At 41.1% G+C, this 17,796-nt stretch overlaps 1 protein-coding gene across 2 annotated transcripts in view; it reads left to right on the plus strand.

Moving 5' to 3' along the window:
- Positions 1–537: 537 nt before the first annotated feature.
- The window catches only part of PKDCC (protein kinase domain containing, cytoplasmic), a gene marked incomplete at its 5' end in the record, with an annotated part of 46,841 nt that continues 29,582 nt past the window's right edge, over positions 538–17,796 (plus strand). For both annotated transcript variants that reach the window (XM_081346671.1, XM_081346672.1), the window contains one exon: positions 538–1,296. In XM_081346671.1, the coding sequence (XP_081202797.1) occupies positions 538–1,296 (759 nt within the window). The remainder of the gene's footprint in view (positions 1,297–17,796) is intronic.

Genomic DNA, 17,796 nt, shown 5'->3' on the forward strand with positions numbered 1-17,796 from the left:
TATCAAGCTCCTGCCGCCTCTCGAGCCCGGAGCACCGTGATGATTTCTGGGAGTTGTAGTTCTCAGTCCCATTGTGTTCTGGCCGCCTCCGGTGACCAGAAGACTTCGTTTCCCAGCGATCCTCTCTGCTGTTTTCCCTGTTCGACTGGCGAGGCCGAGCCGTCAATCAGCTGGCGTCACAATGAATGTAAGCACACTTGGATTATTATTTTTTTTCTTGGTATGCAAAACTCTCCTTTTTCCTCCCCACTGCGGTGTATCTAATAATAAGACTTTTAGGGCGGGTTTATAAAGGCAAGGCTGGAGGCAAGTGTCATGTGGGCTTCAGCTCGCCTCAGCGAGGAGTGGCGAGGAAGCAGGGCTGAGTGAAGACGGGGGTTTGGTCGGGGTCCCCCCCCCCGCCATCCACCCTCCATCTGTACGCCCGTCCGTCCGTCTTTTGGTCATCTGGAATGATGCAAGTGAGATCGCGGCGAAGCTGATCGCGGAGACAGGGAGCCCGGGCAGGGGAGGTTCGCGGTGGAGCTTGCAAGGGCAATGAAGCGGCAAAAGCTGGCCGTGGCAGCCGGCTTCTGTCTGTCCTTCTTGCTGGGCACTTTGCTCAACGTCTTATTCATCCCGGCCTTTGATCCCCTTCAGCAGCAACAGCAGCAGCAGCAGCAGCAACAGCAAAATGCGGGCATCGCGCACTCCCTGGCTGGCTCGCCTCGGGACAGGTCGTGGGAGGCGGAAAGGAGAAGCAGCGGCCGTCACCGGCGCTGGGATTTAGCCCGGCAGATCCGAGAGCGCTATGAAGAGGTGCTGCGTTACCAACTCAGGCAGCAGCCCGGAGAAGCGGGAGTGGCGGGAGCCGCTGCGAAGTCTCGGCCGGCGGTGCGACCTCTGGAGAGGCGGCTCATGGATCTCGCGCCGCCGCCGAGGCTCCCCTCCTCGCCCACTGACCGCAGCCCGAGGGGGGCGCAGCCCAATTGGGCCGGTCTCGTCGCTTCCGGGGCGCCCTGGGTCCCCGAATCCAAACTAGAACTCTCTCTCGGGCCGCTTCGGCTGGGATGCCGGGACATTAGCAACGTGACCGAGGTACATTACCTGGGTTCCGGCTACACCAAAGCGGTGTACAAAGCGGTGCTCAACAAGAGCCTGTCCGTGGCCTTGAAATCCGTCGATTTTGGGGGACACGACATCGACAATTGCGTCAAGCTCTATGGGTCTCTGGAAGACTGCTACAGGCTGGCCTCTTATAAGATTATCAAGGAGATGGTCCTTTTGCAGCGCTTGCGGCACCCCAACATCCTCCAGGTAAGTGGCCTGAGGGACTTAAGAGACTTGTATAGGTCGCGCGGCCCAGGCGGTGAAAGATGGGCTCTTAGGATTCAGAATGGATTGCCTTTTTCTTAAGCGAAGGCGAGGGCTGTTTTGTTATCAGGAGACGGAATGATTATTTGTGGTTATCACAACCTATAGTCTGCTCGCTTCCCTCTGATGGGCTCTTGGAAGTGGCGACAGGGGGTTCGTCTCCCTGGGGTATCAAAACTAAGAGTTTACGTCTGGCCACTTGCGATTTCTTGCTAGTGAGGGGGACGAGTTGTTGCAATCTATTTGGAAGTTCTGCAAGTTTGCTATAAAGTGAGCTGAACTGGCTTGGAAGGTAACGTAGGATCTAGGATCGTGTTTCAAGCCGTTGAAATCAAGGCTAAATCCGGAACAAGATTCAGAATATTTAAGAAGGCTTTTTTGGCTACCGATGCTCCTGTCAGAGGTCAGATGCCAGAGAAAGAGTTTGAAGAGTTTGCAGAAGACTGAATACTGTAGAGCCAGCTTCATCATCTTAGGAACACAATCCCAAGCACTTAGAACCTTAAAGCATGTATAGAGTCCCATGCAATTTACTTCCATTTAATTTCCTAATTGTAATGCGTAATGTCATCTCTATAAATGAAGCTGGAAATCTTATGCAGACCCCTGGCAAGTAAATCCTGCTGAATTTTCTCCTGAGCAAGTGAGAAAATGGCATGAACCTGACCTTATAGTCATCGAGAGTCGAGCTCTGCTTGAGGGAGTCTTTATTTTTAGACATGCATAGTAGGATGATGTTATGAGAGTCAGGGTGTTTGGGGACAAGTTGTGAAATGTTTCCTCTAAACTGGAAGTATTGACCCAGTGGTGAGAAAATTGGTAAAACACATAACTGTAATTGGAAAAAATGTATCATGCTGTCACTTACAAACTCTTCGAATTGTGTGTGTGTGTTAGGTTAGTTAGTTGTACATGAATTAGGTGTGGAATTTGGACCAAGCTATTGTAAATCTGGCAGGCCATTCTGTGAGTTCAGACAGGGAAGTGCTGTAATGTAAATGTGTAAATTTTACAGCAAAATGAAATGCTGAATACTCATCCAGCTGTTTCCTCCTGTCTGCATACTGAAACGGTGGAAGTAGGCAAAGCAGGGAGCTAATTTACTTTTAGCAACTCTTGGAATTTAATATTTTCCCAAATCATTATGAATCTTAAAAGTGAGATGAAAATGTGGTGCTTCACAACTTTGTTTCATTTTTTTTTCTGTAAGGATTTAATAAGGCAAAGGAACACCTGCAATTCTGGGTTCTGGACTAGAACTTGACCTTCTTTCATTAGAAATCAGAACTGATAAAAAATAAAAAGCTTGAGTAAAGTCATTTCTCTATTTTTTTTTCCAAAGACAAACCAAGGACCATTTAACTCTGGTTTTCTCATTGAATGTGCATCATACTAATTTGAAGAGGAATTCATTGGCCAATTTCATAATTGCTTGAGGACCAATGTATGAAATTAATTGAAGTTTGAGTGTTTTCAGTTTCAGCAGACTTGGAAATCATCCTACCCAGAAAAGATAGATGAAAAGGCAAGGCAGATGTCAGAAGGGGAAGGAGAGATGGCTAGGCAGCAGCAACTCTCCTCATTCTACATAAACAGCAAGCAGAGCAACAGGAGGCCAAAGTTTCTGTTAACAATTTTTTACTCTAGGTGCTTTTTGTTGTTGGGGGCAAATCGCTTTTGTCAAAAGTACAGACAAGTCAATCAGTGGGGCATGACAGCCAAAACTTCTTTTTCTCTTTTTGTCCTCCTTCAAACTGAGCTTTATATGTTTTGAAAACAAGGATGGTCTTTCAGATTCATACTGACTTTGCAAAGTCTCCCACCTGTGGCACTGTCCAGAATGTCATACGCTGGAGGAAAAAAGACCCCCCCTTTTTTCATTTCCTCTTCCCACTTTCTTCTTTGCCACTGTTAAACCTATGCCTGGGAGTAATCAACTTTGAATTTAATATGCATAGGGTTTCTGTTCCAAATCCACATTTTAAACCAATCCTCCATTCAGTTCTATCTAGGTCATCTGAATCGTTTTTTCTTACCGAATCCAAGTTTTCAGAAAAAGCATATCCAATAAGAAAATTAGTCAGTTCTGTCCACATGGACTTAAGCTCTCCTAGATTCAATAGGTCTTTCTCCCAACTAAAAGTGCCAAGCCTAGAGGAGAATTTGATGCCCCTTTTTCCTCTCCTTCTCTCCTCTGTACTCCATCCTATTTCATCCCAAGTGCTAACCATTTCTTTAGGGCTCCTCTGAGAACTGATTTTATGTGCTTCTTCTTCTTGGAGAAAATAATTGGATGGCGCCTTTCAGTAATCACTGCACCTAGGTACTTCCTGGAGAACTGCTATTTGGAGAAGAAGGTGTGGGTTTTCTGTAAAAAAACAACAACCCCTCTCTTTTGTTCTGTCTTTGGTCCATGAAATTAAGAAAAGGTGGATGAGAAGTTATTTTAAGTATTTCTTGTAGCTTGTCTTTCCAATCTTGTTTTTTCCCCTTTCTTTTTTGAGTGACTTGACAGCCATCTAGTTTGCTTTCTTTCAACACGTATCTCTCTTGCCACTGCAGTTATAACTTTGTTGATGATGTGCCCTTCACACACAAATATACCCCATCAATTATGGAATAATTCATTTAAATAATATGAACCATATTTGCCTATGAACATTTGATTGTGCTCTGAGAAAGCCAAAGCAAAGACTTTCTTGACTGGGATATCCTATGCCCAGGAGGAAAGACAGATGGAAAAAAAAAGAAATGTTACTGCTCCCATTTGACTTAATTCTGCAAATATTGGAGGAAATAGTAATGTGGTTCTGTAAAATGCAAGTTAGGACTAAATGTTTGCTAAAAATTTTGAAGAAAACTTAAGCTGAGAGATTTAGCTAATTATGCTTCCTGTGCCACATTTTCTTTCCTGAGATCTTTGAAATAGATTTTTGAAAGGATGTGTGGAGTAAGGCAACACTGTGGCTTTCAGTTTCATGAATCTGTAGTCAATCTACTTCATTGTCTGAAGTGGAGTTAAGGTTTTCTTTGAAGTTGTCACGCCATTTTTATTCCAAATAGTTAGCTCTGGTTTCATCTTGCTTCATGATAGGAAGCCGTAGCCTTTCAAAAATTCTAGATTCATGTGTATTATTTAAATTTGTATTACAACTTCTAATTTTGTAATCAGTTTGAAATGAATTGAAAGTTCCAGGCAAAAGAGTCTCACTGACTCTGCTAGAATACTGAAGAATCTGTTCTTTCCTCAGGAAAAAAGGGTCTTTTAGAATATGAATATTCTATTACTATTTCAGCTTTAAACTGGATATTATATTACTCAGTGATTTTCATAGAATGTAAGACAGGATCCATCTAAATAACCCTCCAGAGTAGGGGTGTCCAACTTTGGCAACTTTTAAGAATTCCTCAGTTAGCCATGCTGGCTGGGGAATTCTGGAAGTTAAAGTCCACAAGTCTTAAAGTTGCCAAGATTGGACACCCCTGCTCTAGACCAACATTACCAACATTTTTAACAATGGACAACCAGATGATTCTCAGAAATCCCTAAAAGGACACAAAGACAACAACAGATAACCAACTGTGCTCTTCATTACTTCCTCTTCAGTGAGAGAAGGCTTTCCTGACCAAGAGGTTCTGTTAGAGATAGCAATAGCAATAGCAATAGCACTTAGACTTATACATGCTGCATAGTGCTTTATAGCGCACTCTGAGCAGTTTACAAATGTCAGCCTATTGCCCCAAGCAATCTGAGTCCTCATTTTACCAACCTTGGAAGAATGGAAGGCTGAATCAACCCTGAGTTGGTCAGAATGGAGTGAGCAGTGAGTACTGCATTCTAACCATTGCACCACCACAATTATGGTACTTTACCTGTGCATAAGTAATTTCACAAGATTCTCCACTAGATATCCCAGCCATCCTAGGTAAATTAAAGAGCCAAATAAGTCAGTAGTGATCAGAGAATTAAAAAATTGCCTTGTGTCTAATCTTTTGCCAAAGGCTTTTTATTCATTTCATTTCCTGTAAAATTGAATTTTCACTATTCTAATATTTGTTTGTAAGGTTGTTTTGTTTAGGTATCTGTTTTTAAATGGTTATTTAACTTCTATAAAGCTGCCCTAAGAAAATTTCTTTTAAAGATTGGGAAAAAATACTGTCTATAAATATGACTTAGCACACTAGAGAGATTTATCCTAGTTTACTAAAAGTTTTCTCTTTACTTCCAAATATCTAAGACTGTAGATGTGGTCATGTCTTCTGTAACAAATTGCATACAGTACAGTATGTGAAATCCCAATGTCATGATGAGAAATTTGGCTTTCTCCTAAATTCTGAATTTTGTTTCCTTCCTTTCCATCTTGAAGGTAGTAATGGCAAAATGAACTTCTACTTCCAGGCACTAGCAATATGTGCCACTTCACTGAACTTTTTATATAAATTTCTGGGAATGCCTGAAACTCCATCCTTTGACACCCCCCACCTCAGACTCTTCTGGTTTTTGATTTAATTTTGACAGGGGGGACAAGCTTTCTAAATAAACTCAGCCTGTTTAGGGGAATTTCCTTAAGCAAAGCTCTTAGTGTCCAGAGAAAGTGTAGAGAGCTTTCAAGAACAGAAGCTTATTTTCCAGTTGCTGCTTCCTTGAGTGCTGGAATACACTGGAGACCACCCATTCTCCCGCTCTTCTCTCCAGTTCAGCAGCACATCCATCTGCTGTGAGTGACGGGTTGCCAAGGGCCTCCAAAGCATTACTGAATTAGTCTATTTATTCACGAATAGTGCTTTATTTTGGAGTGGTGTTTAACCCTCAGCCAGAAATCAGACTTGAGGAATATGTGCAGGACAGTTTAGCGCACCATTGGTAACTCCCTTTTCGAATAGGATTAGTTCTGGATGAACTCTAAAAATTCAAGCTGCATCTCTTCCTGTCCAGTAAAAAGTATATGTACTTAATAAGTGACAATCTGATATTCTCTCCCCATCTTTGATTCATTAGAAGGCTCTTCCCATTTCTTGCTGTACTGATTCATGCTTTTGGAATTTCCAGGCTTGATTACTGCAACAGAGTTTATCAGGGCAGCTGCTGAAAGCAACTTGGAAGCCTCAGCTAGGGCTCTGGGCACTTGAACAATGAGGGAGGCCCTCCCAAAACATGGCTTGTTCTAATATTTTCAGATGGATCAGTACTTCTGATGCAAGACCACAGAGCCAATTGATTAATCTTTAAAAGCCAAGAGCCATGTCAACATTTTGGATTTTCTTACACTCTCATATTTACTTGATTTTTTTTGTTTCAGTAGATGCAATGCAATGGGTAGGAAATAATCCTGGATATAAGATGCAGTGGGAAGGAATTGTGAAGAGGTCTGAAATGGTTACTGGGTTACCAAGCTGTTCAGTTTTTAAATGCCCTGGTTGTACAGAATGTTAGAAAGCCTATTTTATGCTCATCCTTTCTGCTTCATGAAAGTTGCTTATGGACCTTGCTTAAGGGTAGTGATTGGAGCCCTGAACATCTCATGTACTCGTGTTTCTCCTGCAATAAGTCAGCCTGCCCACATAAATTGAGATCCATCCACCATTTTGCTGTGCATCTTTATTTGCTGCAAGTCAGAGCAACAAAAAGCCCTGCCTAGGAAAGGTAACGGCCATTATTGCAAGAAATGTGGAAAGCTCCATGCAGGCTGAAAATGCAGTTGCTCCATTCTCTTTGCCTGTGCGGAAAGTCACATTGGCATGCTGCTGATCATTTCCAGAATGGAACTGATAAGATAAGATAAGATAAGATAAGATAAGATAAGATAAGATAAGATAAGATAAGATAAGATAAGATGATAACCTTTATTGTCTTTTTTTTAACTGTGGGCACAACAGCACACATCAAAAATTAAATTTAGTTGCCTGCTCTCAAAATGAACATATACATGACACACACCTAAAATACTATATACAACATATGTATAGACTGGTGCTTAATATGTGTGTGTGTGTATGTATATGTGTATGTATATATATAAATAAATATAAATTTATGTATATATATAAATAAATATAAATATAAAAAATTATATATATAAATTTTTTGGATTGCTAACAAAGAATTAAAGGGGAGCAATCCAAAAAATTTACACAAATATGAGCTGTCACTGTTGTGACTACAGCCTGTGGATGGCCTTGGGTTAGGCTGAAACAGGCAATAAGATTTGTCCCGTGTTTGGGGCCTAGCAAGGTATTCTAAAATACTTAACAAACACTTAACACACACACACACACACACACACACACACACACACACACACACACACATTATACACACAGTGCTTTTTTTGTAAAAGAAAAAGGTGCCGGAACTCACACATGTCATACAACCCACCTTGCCTACCCTACAAGGTTCCATCCAAAAAAGGTGCCGGAACTCCGTTCTGAGCGTTGTATGAGAAAAAAAGCCCTGTATACACATATACACATATACACATATACATATATATATGTTATACACATATACACATATACATATATATATATATGTTATACACATATACACATATATATGTATATGTATATGTATGTGTGTGTGTGTGTATTGGTGCTTAATCAACAAAACAAAATAAAATATAATACAACAAAACCAAACCTTGTCCAGCTTCTTTTAATCCCAAGGATGTAAACCTTTGACTCATTGTCTGCATTTAATAGACTTTCTAGAGTCAGACATGACCAGACAGGGAAACTATACCTTTTAAATGATTTTTTGGGGGGCAACAAAATAATAAGTTCCTGAATTACACTAACAATAATATCATGGATTTATGTTGTAGGATTGTTGCAAGAATTTCTGAGATCATACATATCAGCACTTGAAATTCTTGACAATGTTGGGGAATGTTATTTTTAATTAGTATGGTCAATCTGTCCTTGGGTATAAAATTATATCTGGTAAATGGCTTGGGACAGAGTATGAGGTTTAATTTTAGATTGAAGTGAGTGAGTAAATGTTACTTATTCTATATAGATTAGCCTTCTTCAGGTTGATGCTCTTGTAGTTGAAGGAAATTCCCATAATCTCTATCTAGCAAAGGGTAACTGAAAATGATGGGAATTGTAGTGCAATATATTTGAAGGTTGCTGGATTGAGGAAAGGTGAGCAAAAGAGTGTGATCTTCCACTGGATTGAGGAAAGGTGAGCAAAAGAGTGTGTCTTCTGTCATTCCTCAGTCCGTGGCAGCATGTTTGGGAAAGCTATTTTGATATATTTTTTGTGGGGTTTCTTCTCTAATGGGAAGAATTAAGACAAATGCTCTAAAACACTGAAAAAATCCAGGTTCCTTTATTTAGAAGGTAGTACTTGAGTATTTGTGGTTTAGACACAGATAAGGACATTGTCAAGTTTTAGCAGTTGTCTCTTGGGGGAAATGGTAGAGAAAAATAGTCCAGATGTGAGCAACATTTAATTGCGTCAGGACTGCTAAATGTTTTACTTTTTTGACAAGTACAGATAAACAGTTTAGGGCAGAGGTATAAATGGGATTTCTACCAATATATACTGCCACCTTAGTTAGGTTTACTACAAAAAAAGTTATATTAATCTTTTGTAAACGTGTTTAGGATTGTAGACTAAAGTTGTCATCTTAGACCCAGTTGCTAGAGGGCAATTCCTGTTACACATACCTATGCTTATACCTGGCGAAGTTTATTTAGCTCCACTAAAAGGGGATAAATAAGAATGAATCTTCTGTTTCTGAATATAATTTTCTGCAGTGTTGGACGATTGAAACGTAAGCAGATGAAAGGCTGGTTTGACATGGCAACTTATTTGTTGGCAAATTGCTTTCCATACAGAGAAATGTGGCAAACAACTCACAGAAGGGATTTCACCCTGATGATCTCATTTTGTCTCTACCTGGTCTGGCATAATTGAATTTAGTGTAGTTTTGTGTGATCTCCACGGGAATGCCTGCCACACGTTTATTAGATTCATATGGCAACCAATATTATATGGAATAACTCTGGGTGACTAAAAACAGATAAATAACAAAAACAAAATTAAATACTGCGAAAGGCGAATGTTTGTATCTCAGGGTTGAAATGAAGGGTTTTCCTTGGTGTTTTCTGAGCTTGGTTTTCTTGCAGACATTTCATTACCCAAACTAGGTAACATCGTCAGTGCATTACCTAGTTTGGGTAATGAAATGTCTGCAAGAAAGCAACAAAGCTTAGAGAGCACCCAGGACCCCTAAAGTTAAATATCTCTCAGACCACCAAGTACCACAACAGACTTATTACAAAACTACATTTTTAAACTTTTTTTATCAGATTTAGAAACTACTCATCTGTCTTACAGAAGGACACTGAAGGTGTACAAGTAAAATATTAAAATATAAAAACTGTATATAAAATTTAAATAAGAAGCAAAGATGGATAAAAATTCAACATAAAGAGGTGGGGAGAGGGCCTTCAGGATGCTAACCAGTCCTATGACTGAGTGCTCCTTTGTGAGCCCCAAGCAAGGATGGCTGAGTCAGGTCTTTAGACATTTTCGAAAGGAAAGGAGAGTGGCTGGAGTCTTCCTGGGCTCTCCTTCACTCCTGACCCAGCATCATGTGGGAAGGGGAGAGAGGTTTTAAGGGCCTTCTGGAAGACAAGGAGGGTAGGGGCCCTGCACACTTCAGAGGGAAGCTGTTGCATAAGGGAGATGCATATACAGGGGTTTTCTTTTTAGGCTGTACCAAATGGCAACATTTAAAGAAGGGCCCTTGGAGCAAGTCCACCCTATCTAACCCAATGGGTTGTATAGATGTCCACAAGGAGAGGTGGAACCACATACAGCCTGGTCCCATTCCACACTGGGAAACAGGTTATTTAAAGGTGATAGCTAGCATGTTGAATTGCACCTGGAAAGAACCTGGAAGTCAGTGCAGCCTGCATAGCAGTGATGTATTATGAGCAAACTGCAAGGTGCCCAGAACTGTATGTGCCATGACATTCCGAACCAGTTGATGTTTCTAGATCAGGGGTGTCAAACTCAATTTCATTGAGGGCCGCATCAGCATTGTGGTTGCCCTCAGGGGGCCGGGTGGGTATGGCCAGGGTGGGTGTGGCCTACTGGGTGGGCGTGGCTAGAGTGCATATGGCCTACTGGGTGGGCGTGGCCAGCTCTGCATCGTTCGCATCAAGGGTGCCTATGGGGGCCTGGGCAGGAGTACGACAGATCTGAGGGTCTCTGGCAGAAGGGGGGTCTCTGGGGGGGTCTCTGGGCCAGGGCCAAGGCAGTGGGGGCCGTTCCCTCACTGTTTCCAGGATGGCTTCGCGGGCCGCATGAAACCACTTTGCAGGCCGGATCCGGCCCCCGGGCCTTGTGTTTGACATGTCTGTTCTAGATAGTCATCAAGGGCTGCCCCTTGTAGAGTCTGTTGCAGTAGTACAGACGAGGAGAGACTAGGGCATGTGTGCCCATGTATCTCATGAACTAGAGAAACCCTGAGCCACTCCAATTTGCTAGAAGTGAGTTGTAGCCAGTTCTTCCTCATCTATAGAGCCTCTTAGCCTCCAGGCACTTAAAGTTGCCCCTTGAAGTTATTCTTCCCTTACTACAGGCTTTTAATGATTTTTTTTTTGCTTCTTAAAAATGTCTTGAAGGCTTTCGTGTAGGAAAAAAAATGTTTCATTTATTGTTTCATTATTTATTCTGTAATTCACCTTGGGTTATTTTGGTATGTTTTCAAGAAATATGTAATAAAAATAATGGAATATTTTCAAGTCATACTTCTCCACCCCAGCATTAAAAAGGTGTTGGATTAAACTAAGTCTATATCATAAAGCTTACCCTATGGAGCTTCATCCATAGAGTAATAGATAAATTAATTAGAATGAGTCTTGGTGGTGCAGTGGTTAGAATGCAGTACAGCAGGCTACTTCTGCTGCCTGCCCACTGCCTGCAGTTGGGCAGTTTGATTTTCACCGGCTAAGTTAAAGTGCTATTGCTATTGCTATTTTACTATATGAATCCTCTCCAAATGGGTGCCCTTAATCTATGTTGACTGCAATGTAATTACCTTTTATTGGCACAGTTGGCTGGGAGTAATGATACAGTAATTATAATTCATGTTAGTGGGTAGTCAGAGTTGTATATGATTTGTATGTGTGTGTGTACTGTGTATGTATGTAAACTCTAAATACTTGAATCCCAGGTGTAGACATTTTAAAATTAATAAAATTAATGAACTCCGGGATATAAAATAGCCTTTTTATTACTGAACTTTCGTCAAATAGCTGTTGACATCATCAGAGTAAGGGCTGCAGATCAGGAGATCTTACAAATGCACTTGTGTGACCATTTTAATGGTCAAGATATAGAATGTACATATGACATGCTTATACACACACACACACACACACAGAGACAGACAAACACATATATACATATAAACACATATATACATATATGCATATCTATATTTGTGCATGTGTGTGTCTGTAGAAATCATATGTGGAAGGCACCTGCTTGGAACTAGGACTGTATTCTTGTCAATGTTATATTATTGAGCAGACCTTGAATAAGTTTATTATTCTTTCCAATTCTAAAATTGTTATGCTCATCCTTTAAACCTGGAGTACTGTTTAACATTAAGAGGTTACCACAAAGAGGAGGGGGTCAACTTATTTACCCAAGCACATGTAGGCCTAACAAGAAACAATGGGTGGAAACTAATCAAGGACAGAAGCAACCTGGAATTAAGGAGAAACTTCCTAACAATGAGGACAATTAACCAGTGGAACAGCTTGCCTTCAGACACTGTAGATGCTTTATCATTGGAGGTTTTTAAGAAGAAATGGACAGTCACTTGTCTGAAATGGTATAGGGTTGGACTAGAAGACCTTCAAGGTCCCTTTCAGCTCTATTCGGATTGATTTCCTTCCACATATTTATATAAGCAAGCAAATGTAGGTAAGAGATCTCTGGAATTATGCACTATGCATATTATCATGAATCATAGCAACAGTGCAACCTTCTCCAATTTGGTATCTAAATTTTTTGCAGAAGGGCATCATTTAAGGAAATAAATTTAAAAAACCTATGTTATTGAACAAGTCTCAAACCTAGTGTATTTTTTAATGAGGGATTGCTTCAGCTTCTGGAGCCTTCTTATAATTTTACCTTACTTTGCATGCATGAAAGACCTGAGTAGTGCAATCCTAGAAATAATGCTTTGTTTCAAGAGCCAGAGACTGCTTTTAAAATCATACAATAGAATTTTATTCTAAGCACTCCATCTAATATACAAAGTGTTCCTTGCTGACTGGTCACCCTTAGAGGTTATACCTTCCTGGGACTTTTCAAATTGAGCGTGGTCACAAGTCTTACTTTAAGTGGAAGGGGGTCCTCCCTTAGACATACATGTGACCCTGCAAGAGACATTTTCCTTGTAAATCTCTTCCAGATGACAGCTTGAAGTGTGTCTGTAAGATAACAGACTTATTCTTTTACTGTTTCAACCCTTCCCAGTTCTTATCCTGCCAGTTGTCACAGTCAGCTTAGATTGTGCTTGTATTTTTAAATGCATTCTTTCAAAACATTTTGCATGTAGTACATGTTGATAAAATGCTTTTGGTTAATTATAAGGTGGGTCATGATTAATTAAGGCAGTGTACGTTTGATTTTCAAAATCTAGGTAATAACTTAATCGTGCCAATGGTAGAAAAACAATGCCCATTAGAAATGGAAATGGCACCATAGGAAAGGCAGGCAAAAATAAAAATACAGCCAGAAAAGTTGCACTAAAGAAGTCTAAATATGGTTGGCAGCCCGGCGACTAAATGTTATGTCTGTTGTTATTCCAAAGGTGATATTCAAATAATAAAGTATTTTTTCTGAATTTTTAATATACTATTTGGCAAGGGGAAATTAGAATGCATGAATATCTGAATCATCAGAACAGATAGAATGGATTAATCTCACATGTTTTAATTAATTGATCAGCTTAGATTTATTGAAATAGGTGAGATGGACTAATATAAGTAGAGAGAATTAAAACTGAGCGCTCCTAAGAAACTCACTGACTTTGTATTATTTATTGACCCATTTGTCTTGGATGTGGCAGATCATTCATTGGGCATACAATATGGGAAGAAAAGTATTACCCCAAAGATTAGGAAGGTTCAATTGCTGAAAAATTACAACCTTCTATTTAACAAGAACAACAAAAGTCCCTGCCTTTCTTTTATTATGGTGTCGCTAGTATAGCTTGGATACGTTTGCTCTGTATAACACAAGAGGACAGTTTGCTGTAGTGGTTAAGGCACATGTTAGAAATTAGGAGTCAGTGAGTTCTAATCTTGCCTTTATGTATGGAATCCAAGTGGATGACGTTATACCCATCACACTCTCTTACTGTAGTTCTAAGAGGAAGGCAAGGAGAAACCACTTCCCACATTTTTGCCAAGAGAACTGTGGAGACTGTTTCAAGTAGTTGCCAGGAGGCAGCACTGACCCGAAGACCCAGACCCATGCAAAATATAGCACAACAAAGTGTTTGGCCGTTCCACCTCTTCCCTATTTTCTTAGCAAGCGGACATTTTTGTGGGAGACATTTTGATAGGCAGGTTTAATGTTGCTGTGTTTGGAATGAAGGGAAGAGGAAGAGGCGGCGCAGAGAACATTGGCTCATTAAAGTCAGCTTAATAATCAGGGACATTTGCAAAAGAGAGGTTTCAGAGTATGATTTATTCTTGAAATTTTATTTAATTCTGCTAATTGCTGTGTAATTGCTCTCTATCGACCCGGTAGCTAACTGCCTCTTTCTCCTGTTTCTTTGCAAGGTGGTTGCTTGCTTTTGTGGAGGTAGGAGGGTGAGAAGAGATTCCAGACTTTACATTTTAGTTGGGAGATAAATAAGCATGGTTGTAGTTTAGTTTCCCCTTCATGGATTACTGCCTTGTCGTGGCGAAGGGGCTTGCGTAATTCAATGAAGCTATGAGCTATGCCGTGCAGGGCCACCCAAGACGGACAGGTCATAGCTGAGAGTTCTGACAAAACGTGATCCACTGGAGAAGGAAACGGCAACCCACTCCAGTATCTTTGCCATGAAAACCCTATGGACAGTACCAAAAGGCAAAACGATATGACGCTGGAAGATGAGCCCCTCAGGTCGGAAGGCGTCCAATATGCTACTGGGGAAGAGCAGAGGGCTAGTACTAGTAGCGCCAGAAAGAATGAAGCGACTGGGCCAAAGCCGAAAGGACGCTCAGCTGTGGATATGTCTGGTGGTGAAAGGAAAGTCCGATGCTGTAAAGATTTTTTCTCCATAGGAACCTGGAATGTAAGATCCATGAATCAAGGAAAGCTGGACGTGGTCAAACAAGAGATGACAAGACTGAACATCGACATCTTAGGTATCAGCGAACTAAAATGGACAGGAATGGGTGAATTTAATTCAGATGACCATCAGGTATACTACTGCGGGCAAGAATCCCTCAGAAGAAATGGAGTAGCCTTCATAGTCAATAAAAGAGTAGGAAAATCAATACTGGGATACAATCCTCAAAATGACAGAATGATCTCAGTTCGAATCCAAGGCAAACCATTCAATATCACAGTAGTCCAAGTCTATGCCCCAACCACCAGTGCTGAAGAGGATGAAATTGACCGGTTCTATGAAGCCCTACAGCACCTTATAGAAGTAACACCAAAAAATGATGTCCTTATCATCATGGGGGATTGGAATGCTAAAGTAGGAAGCCAAAAGATAACTGGAATAACAGGCAAGTTTGGCCTTGGAGTACAAAATGAAGCAGGGCACAGGCTGATAGAATTTTGTCAGGAGAATACGATGGTCATAGCAAACACTCTTTTCCAACAACCCAAGAGACGGCTCTACACATGGACATCACCAGACGGTCAACACAGAAATCAGATTGACTATATGCTCTGCAGCCAAAGATGGAGAAGCTCTATACAGTCGGTAAAAACAAGACCAGGAGCTGACTGTGGCTCAGACCATGAGCTTCTCCTTGCAAAGTTTAGGCTTAAACTGAAGAAAGTAGGGAAAAGCACTAGGCCACTCAGGTATGAATTAAATCATATCCCTGTTGAATATACAGTAGAGGTGACAAATAGATTTAAGGAATTAGATCTGATAGACAGAGTGCCTGAAGAACTATGGACAGAGGTTCGCGACATTGTACAACAGGTAGCAACCAAAACCATCCCAAAGAAAAAGAAATGCAAGAAAGCAAAATGGCTGTCTGAGGAAGCTTTGCAAATAGCTGAGGAAAGGAGGGAAGCGAAAGGCAAGGGAGAAAAACATAGATATGCCCAATTGAATGCAGAATTCCAGAGAATAGCTAGAAGAGATAAGAATGCCTTCTTAAATGAACAGTGCAAAGAAATAGAAGAAAACAATAGAATAGGGAGGACCAGAGATCTTTTCAAGAAAATTGGAGAGATGAAGGGAACGTTTCATGCAAAAATGGGCATGATAAAGGACCAAAATGGCAGGGACCTAACAGAGGCAGAAGAGATTAAGAAGAGGTGGCAAAATTACACAGAAGAACTATACAAGAATGAGCTTAACGTCCCAGATAATCACAATGAGGTGGTCACTGACCTCGAGCCAGACATCCTAGAATGTGAGGTGAAGTGGGCCTTAGAAAAGCTGAGCAATAACAAAGCTAGTGGAGGTGACAGTATTCCAGCTGAGCTATTCAAAATCTTAAAAGACAGTGCAGTAAAAGTGCTACACTCAATTTGCCAGCAAATTTGGAAAACTCAACAGTGGCCACAGGATTGGAAAAGATCAGTTTACATTCCAATTCCAAAGAAAGGCAGTGCCAAAGAATGTTCAAACTATCGCACCATTGCACTCATTTCTCATGCTAGTAAAGTCATGCTTAAAATCCTACAAGCTAGACTTCAGCAGTATGTGGATCGAGAACTACCAGAAGTACAGGCAGGATTTCGAAGAGGCAGAGGAACTAGAGATCAAATTGCCAACATACGCTGGATCATGGAGAAAGCTAGGGAGTTCCAGAAAAACATCTACTTCTGCTTCATTGACTATGCTAAAGCCTTTGATTGTGTGGATCATAACAAACTGTGGCAAGTTCTTAAAGAGATGGGAGTACCAGACCATCTTATTTGTCTCTTGAGAAACCTATATGCGGGTCAAGAAGCAACAGTGAGAACTGGACACGGAACCACTGATTGGTTCAAAATTGGGAAAGGAGTCCGGCAAGGCTGTATACTGTCGCCCTGCCTATTTAACTTATATGCAGAGCACATCATGAGAAAGGCAGGGCTAGATGAATCAAAAGTTGGAATTAAGATTGCCGGAAGAAATATCAACAACCTAAGATACGCAGATGATACCACTCTAATGGCAGAAAGTGAAGAAGAACTAAAGAGCCTCTTGTTGCGGGTGAAGAAGGAGAGTGCAAAACTTGGGTTGAAACTTAACATTAAGAAAACCAAGATCATGGCATCTGGCCCTCTCAATTCCTGGCAAATAGATGGGGAAGAAATGGAGGTAGTGACAGATTTTGTTTTCCTGGGCTCCAAGATCACTGCAGATGGGGACTGTAGCCAAGAAATTAAAAGACGCTTGCTCCTGGGGAGGAAAGCCATGGCAAATCTAGACAGCACACTAAAAAGCAGAGACATCACCCTGTCAACAAAAGTGCGTATAGTCAAGGCTATGGTCTTCCCAGTTGCAATGTATGGCAGTGAAAGTTGGACCATAAGAAAGGCTGAGCGCCAAAGAATTGAGGCCTTTGAACTATGGTGCTGGAGAAGACTCCTGCGAGTCCCTTGGACCGCAAGGCGATCAAACCGGTCAGTCCTAGAGGAGATCAATCCTGACTGCTCTTTAGAAGGCCAGATCCTGAAGCTAAAACTCAAATACTTTGGCCACCTAATGAGAAGGAAGGACTCACTGGAGAAGAGCCTAATGCTGGGAAAGATCGAGGGCAATAGAAGAAGGGGACGACAGAGAATGAGGTGGCTGGATGGAGTCACTGAAGCAGTAGGCGTGAGCTTAAATGGACTCCAGAAGATGGTAGAAGACAGGAAGGCCTGGAGGAATGTTGTCCATAGGGTCGCGATGGGTCGGACACGACTTCGCAGCTAACAACAACAACAGTTTAGTTTTCAACACACCCTTGGCTACTATACATCACAGTCTGGGGATGAAGGTAGAAAAATCGTTCCTTCAGAACTGCAGTAGCAGAATTGTTAATTTCAAACAATGGATGCAATTGTAAAGAGATAATGGTGATGTTTGATTTACTGTAATCAGATATAATTATAAGCCTTGTCAGTCGGCACAAATGCTCAGACAGGCATAAACACTTGTCTTAAATGATTCTTATTTTTTGGGAGCCAATTACAAGGAAACAATGATTAAGAAACAGTTTTGTTTCTATTGTGTCCTATTCATCTCATGAAAA

Source organism: Vipera berus (assembly GCF_964194415.1).
Source record: "Vipera berus genome assembly, chromosome: 1".
Taxonomy (NCBI): domain Eukaryota; kingdom Metazoa; phylum Chordata; class Lepidosauria; order Squamata; family Viperidae; genus Vipera; species Vipera berus.